Genomic DNA, 6931 nt, shown 5'->3' on the forward strand with positions numbered 1-6931 from the left:
ACCCTTTTGACAATTTTAAACCTTTTGAGTCCTTTTAAGACCTTTTTAATCCTTTTCAGACTCTTTCAACATTTTAGAGCCCTTTAGACACTTACACCTGTTGAAAAAAACCTCACTCACACGTTCTTTATTACACACTCACTCACTCACTCACTTACTCAGGTTTCAAACACTCACAGGTTCTTTATTTAACAGAGTTGAATCACTTGAAACATGTATGGGGGGAGGCACTTCAACAATGGTGGAATCCTTTCAAAGTGCCGAACAAGTATCCCTTTTTATACACTCAAGCAAACAGTTCTGCAATGAGACAATTTGAACAAAACTGCTTATGGAGGATGAATTCGTCAAAATTCAAAAGCACAAACATCTTTCTCAATGTCCAATGATGAAATGCACAGCTGCGAGATAATGGCCACTTCAACACTTTCCCAAGCCAGTTACTGTTTATAAGAGCTAAAATATAATTTTAAGTACAGTTGACCAGAATATAAAAGCTATTTAATCATGTAACAAAATCGTTTTAGTCAATTCAATTAATCATCATCAATTTATAGAACACAAAGAAAATGAATATTCCCAACAGGATCTTCTCAATTATAGCATGTCACATGGGCTTTAATAAATATTGTGATATGGGCAGAATGTCTTCATTTTATCAGATCGGGTATAACTTAAAATATTTCAGCTGAGAGGTCCAAAAATGCTTTAAGAGTGAAAAAATGGTTGTGAATAATTCCCCTACATGTTCTCACATTCCAAGTGACTTATAATAAGCACCAGCTGCTTCAATAGCCATTAACTTATACAAATTTAAGTTTAAATTAAAACAGAATGAAAAACATTCAAATGTCAAATAATTGTTGTTCGATTTTACAAGCTCTACATTTTGTTGTGAAAGCAAAGCAAGTCCCACAGAGTAGCCTTTCAAACAGAGACAGGAGGAGATAACATCTTATCTTACAGGCCATGCATTTTGCAAGAACAGTTGCAGCAGAAAACCCAGGTCTTTTTATATTCACAGCTTGTTTAAAATGACAATTAAAGATACACAAGAGAATGCCAAACAATATAATTACTACATAACAAGCCATTATTTTTCAAAGCAGATGCATATAAAGCTGTAAATATAATACAGGATTAGTATGTATATTTCCAATGGAATTCTTTCAATTGCAACATGTTAAAATAGGCTTAGTCAAATTAATTACATTGGGCTGTATCTGTTTGAAACTACTTACAATCTTAAATGCTTTAACGAAAGGTCCAGGCAAATGTTTTTTGAAGAGAAAAACCACTTCTACACACCCTTACACCCTTTATACCTATTAGACTTTTTAGACCACTTCAGAACCTTCACACCCCTATAGGGTCTAAAGGGTTTAAGAGTCCTTTTACGTGTAACAAAAACTTTTTCATCAACTCAAAAATTTTTAAAAACTTTTTTTTGCGAACGTTTTCATTAATTCAAGACCCGCTCATCATACATAGTTTGCAATGCACAGAAGCAATCCTTTTATCAGGCCTGTCAGCCTCCACAACCGCTAATTTTCCATCAAATCCAACTGAAAATCAACTTTATCCACAAATGCACCCCAACTATGACTGCCCTCCATCGCGAGATGAGCATCTGTCGCACTTGGGATTATTCATTTGTTTTTTTTTGCGTTTTCATCTGCAGTTGTAAAACAAATGTTACATGGTTGACAGACATACCAGTATGATTCTGCGACATAGAGCTGACAATGTGTAAATGCGGGCTCATGCAAGTACACTCTAACATGCTGTATTGTTTGGCCCTGAGTCTTGTTGATGGTCATACTGAAGACTAAGCAAACTGGAAACTGTCGATACTGCCACTTGAATTGGAAGGTGGGCTTTACTGCAATGTATGGGATCACTACAGTCTCTTTTTTGCGCTGCAACTGTTGCTTGCAATAGGTGGCCATTGATTATTTGGTGAACCAAAAGTCCAGGTAGAGAGGACATTGCAAAAACCATAATATGGCATCACATTAAGCAACAGCATAATGAGCGTTCCATGTTTCAAGCAGAGCATGTGAGAAGGTATGCCTAAATATTGAGTTAATTGAGGTACTCGACGAGGTTAGACACAATATTTTCGGCATTCGTAACAGTATCAGCACTCGAACAGTGAGATTCTTCACCTGAACACTACATGGTAACTTGGTTGTTGATTTCATTGGTCATTGCACAGTGTGGTGCCATAATTGCTCACTCAGCCATCCAATGTGGATTACTGCAGTTGTTAGTGAGGTTGGGGAATGTCCAGTGAATGAAGGCAGCAAGATCCAAGGTCATGCACATTTCTGGTAGCAAATAAACAACATTATCAACATTTGTTGGTTCAACAACACCCAGTAGTAGAAGCCATTCAGTATATTTCTTGCCGTGCTCGTCAATACCACCATGCTGTACTCTCATATTTTTGTGTAGCTCATAAATGTAGAAGTGCTGCCATAAAGCAGAGCATTTAATGCATGCTTTTGTTACTTATGCCCATGAACCACACTTTACTACTGACAGGACTTGGTGGAAGTCACCGCCGAGTAAAGTTACCTTGCCTCCAAATGGCAAATAGTCCTGCATCAGATCACTTAACATTCGGTCCAGTGCCTAAAGCATATGGCGATGTGCCATAGTTGTTTCATCCCACACAATGAGAGGTGCCTGGCGGACACATGAGGCAAGCTCAGTTTCGGCCGCTATGTTGCGAGTGCTGGGAACTGTACAACCACAAGTAAGCAATGTTGCGGTTATAACACTTGAGGCAACAGCCAAAGCGATTTTACCGTCAGCTCATATGGCAGATAGCAAAGAATTGAAGCAGAATGTTTTTTCCTGGTGCCTCCAGGAGCATCAACAAATGTGGCCATTGGTCAGCTATTATGGACAGCGTCCAGTACATCATCAAAGATTTCGTGTTGTGATGGCAATTTTAACATGCAGGAGTTGAAGGTATCAGTTCATCTGCAATTTGCTGTTTCTCAGAAGGAACATATGAAAACTCTTCTCGCAGAAGATTCGGCAGCTGCATTTTTTCCGAATTTTCAAGATATTCCGTGATATGCTCGCGGAAATGTCCCTCGATGGCAGGTAGCTGATAATGTTGGAGCTGTTTTCCATTGCTCTAATGACAGCACTCAATGTCCAACATTCAACAATCCTCAAACAAGTCGATACTCTCATCCAGAGCTTTGGTAAGAACAAAATGCTCATTTTGAAGTTCACAAAGATTTCTTGGAGAAACAAAATATTATTTCCTTCTTATTGAGGAACTTCAACATTCATCCAACATTCAAATACCAGCTTGTTTATCTATAGAAACAATAAATTCTTCCATCAATATTGTTGAGTTTTTCATGAAGTTCATTGATGATGAGGTATACTGCTTCATCGGCCGATGATGGACAAACACTATCATATATAGAAACAACTAATTAGAGGCAATATAATACTTTAAAAATAAATTTAGTAATATAGTATCAATAATATAAATATATATATATATATATATATATATATATATATATATATATATATATATATATATATATATATATATATATATATGAAGTAAGCAGGATATACCTGTCTGTCCATGGAAGTCCAAAATCATCCCACTTCTTCAAAGGTTAACGAAGAACTTGTCTTCAGATAAGTCCTTAAACAACAGGTTTGTAATCCCATCCCGATCTATCATGAGAAGTGCATGTTCTATTTGGCCTTCAAAGAGACAAGAACTGGAGTGGGATAAAATATACATATTAATTACAACCAAACTTTGGGATAAATGTTGTACATATAGGATTAAGGAAAAAAAAAGTACATGCCTGTCCATCCAACAAAACTTCAAGTAGTCCTTCATTGTGCCTTGCTTTGCATAAAGAACAACATCAGGGAGTTATTCAAGAAGCATTTGTATACTATCTTCTTCAAACTCATTTCCCCAGTCCATAAGTGTATTGTATTCATCGACTCCTACAGAGAAGGACTGGAACCTCCCATGCTCGGGGTTTGTAACTTGAGTCTGAAGGATTAACTTGAGTCTGGGGCTAAAATGACTTCTAGAAGGGCTAGAGACATGATCTCGGGATCCATATAGGGGTTTTTGAGGACGGCGAGTTCAATAGTGTCATTTTCAACACCACCTGAGGTCATCTTCAAGGTCAAAAGATCATATTTTAAGGTCAAATTACTGAATTTTGGTATTTTTTGCCCGTTTTTGTGTCTAACTCATAAACGGTGAGAGATGGCTGATTGTAATAATTTGTAAGTGTGTGGAGCTGTCAAACTTTGATATTTATTGTCATATATCGTATTACATAAACATTATATGCATGTCACAACACTATGCCTGTTACAAATATGTCGATGTCTATCACTAGTTGGAGAGCTTTTCTTGCCTCCTGAGGCATCCCAAAGCTTTTTCTTTGTCACTTGCATTGAGGACATGAGCTTTCAATAGAACTAGTGATACCCATGCACATGCACGGGATAGCAGTACAACATAGCTGGTAGCAGACGACAGACTGTACACAGGGAATGACAAAAATGCACATTGTGCAAAATGCAAGTGGTACTATGGAATGCCAAGACTTCCCAAACATTGTCGGCATGTCTGCTAAGTGCCAGAGCAATTTCATAGGGATCGTGTGATGGTGAGCTGAGTTTTTAGTTTGCAAGCTTGGTATTATAATAGAGATGTTAGCTAAAGTAGTACATGCAGCATTACTACAAGCTAAAGGTGCATCTACAGAGGATAACAGCTCAGCAAAATGAAATCGGCAACACATTTTAGTCTTGTCATACAAATTATAGGCATTATATACAAAAAGACGGTTGACATAGTCGGCACACTCAATCCACCTCTATTCAAATTATCTAGAAACTCAGATGACACCTCTTTACCATCTTCATCATCAATGATCTCCTCCATACTAGTGCTATCGCCATATTTATGAACAAGGTGTCCGGCAAAATAAACTACTTTATGCTTAAGGGCATCGTCAGACCCCAAGAGATCCTGAGTGTCTTGAGGAGTAATCTCGTCAATGAGTTCACTTCGCTCATCTGGATTTATGGAAGTTGTACAGTTCTTGTCGCAATCAATCACACGAGAACTAGATTCGGGCATAATGTCATGCTTAATGAGTGTTTGCAAATTTACAATTTTAGCTGCAGCCATAATGTCAACTACGTCAATGTAGAAGTTTTCACCGCTTCTTTGCCTGGCTTGGCCGAAAAACTTTTTCAAGGCTTCATCTGCAAATATAGCAGGAAGAACGTAGTCAAAGTCTTTCTCTGCCAGAAGCAATTTGGCAGCATCCATATTATTATGTGTGGACACAGTGAAGGCTTCAGCAGTTTGCTGAGTTAGCTTCAGCTTACGACCACCACCTCCTTGCCATGCGCAGGTAGATATAATTTGGAAGGCCTGCTCCAGCCTAGTGAAACTTGTACAGTCTGCTGTCCAAGGCTGTCTGGATTCGTCGCGCAGATGGCTAGCTGAGAAACGGTCTTTCACGTTCATCATCTTGAACCACTCACCCATTATCTGGGTGAGGATGATTGTGCCTTGGCTGATGCCCAGTGAATCCTTGAAGGTCTTTAAAGCAGTGACAGTCTTGTCATTGAACACTTGGCATACCAATGGTACGCTCTGGCGTTGAAGGGGCTTGGGGAAAACAGTGGTGTGCATCAGCTTGGTTAAGCGAATAGGAGTAGCCCGGTCGATCTCATAAACCTTCTGAATATCACTCCAGTAAGCTTTGTACTCATTGCCATCTATGGCAAATGAGAGTGTCTTGCCATCAACAGTAATCCGGTTGTTGCAAACATTTTTGAAGATGTGCACGTAGTCGTACACTAAGAACAAAGATTGCTCTTGAATTGACAGCACTTGGCAACTTCCTGGTCCTACAAGTTTTGAATAAACACTGCGGTTGGTATTGCAATTGTCACATATCAAATAAATCACAGTACCGCCAGCACCAACTACAGCTGATGCAGCTTCGATAAGGAGTTCCTTCAGCTGATCGGCAGTTAGTTTTTTGCAGGACAAAATGCATAGAATATAGCGTGGACCACCGAAATGGCAGGCAACTTCAACAACCATAGCATGTGAAGCAAGCATTTCGTGTTCACCACCCGCCGCTGCATTTTGAGCATATCCTACAACATGCCCTCCAGAAAATCGCAATGTCTCGACCAGCTTTACCTCGTCAAACGTTAAATTGACCAAACGCTGCTGTGGTTTAAGCTGGTCGAACAAGGTTTTGAGGTTGGAGTCCTCCTGACTACTAGCAAGCATCTGTTTTACCTTTTTTGTTGATGGTAGAATGATTAAGCTGGATCGACGAATCATTTTGTATGCGCTGGGTGATATGTTGTGAAGCTGCATTGCGAAAATCATAGTGTCAGTATCAAATCAGCGACGATCAAGAGGTTTGAACATAAGATGCAGCTGCAACAGAAGGAAGGTGAAATGAGGACGCTCGTGTGCCTCAATGTAAGTGACAAAGAAAAAGCTTTGGGATGCCTCAGGAGGAAAGAAAAGCTCTCCAACTAGTGATAGACATAGACATAGTTGTAATAGGCATAGTGTTGTGACATGCATAAAATGTTTATGTAATACAATACATGACAATAAATATCAAAGTTTGACAGCTCTACACACTTGCATCTTATTACAATCAGCCATCTCTCACCGTTTATGAGTTAGACACAAAAACGCGCAAAAAAATACCAAAATTTAGTAATTTGACCTTGAAATATGACCTTTTGACCTTGAAGATGACCTCAGGTGGTGTTGAAAATGACACTATTGAACTCGCCATACTCAAAAACCCCTATATGGATCCCGAGATCGTGTCTCTAGCCCTTCTGGAAGTCATTTTAGTAGCCCCGG

General features: G+C 39.0%; 1 protein-coding gene across 6 annotated transcripts in view; it reads right to left on the reverse strand.

Annotated features, from left to right (window-relative positions):
• Positions 1-6613, reverse strand: part of LOC147032143 (uncharacterized) — a 39732-nt gene extending 33119 nt beyond the window's left edge. For 3 of the 6 annotated variants that reach the window (XM_085869489.1, XM_085869490.1, XM_085869488.1), the window contains exons 1-2: positions 3855-6613; positions 2169-2330 (exon numbers count right to left, since the gene is read on the reverse strand). In XM_085869489.1, coding sequence (XP_085725615.1) covers positions 4775-6436 — 1662 coding nt within the window. In that variant the 5' untranslated portion in view covers positions 6437-6613 and the 3' untranslated portion in view covers positions 2169-2330; positions 3855-4774. Of the gene's footprint in view, positions 1-44; positions 2331-3612; positions 3765-3854 lie in introns of those variants that run through there. The other 3 variants (XM_085869491.1, XM_085869487.1, XM_085869486.1) reach the window with 3 other exon arrangements.
• Between the last annotated feature and the right edge of the window lie 318 nt (positions 6614-6931).

This window comes from Eptatretus burgeri, chromosome 2 (genome assembly GCF_056783735.1).
Source record: "Eptatretus burgeri isolate ZD-2024b chromosome 2, Ebu_testis_v1, whole genome shotgun sequence".
Lineage (NCBI taxonomy): Eukaryota > Metazoa > Chordata > Myxini > Myxiniformes > Myxinidae > Eptatretus > Eptatretus burgeri.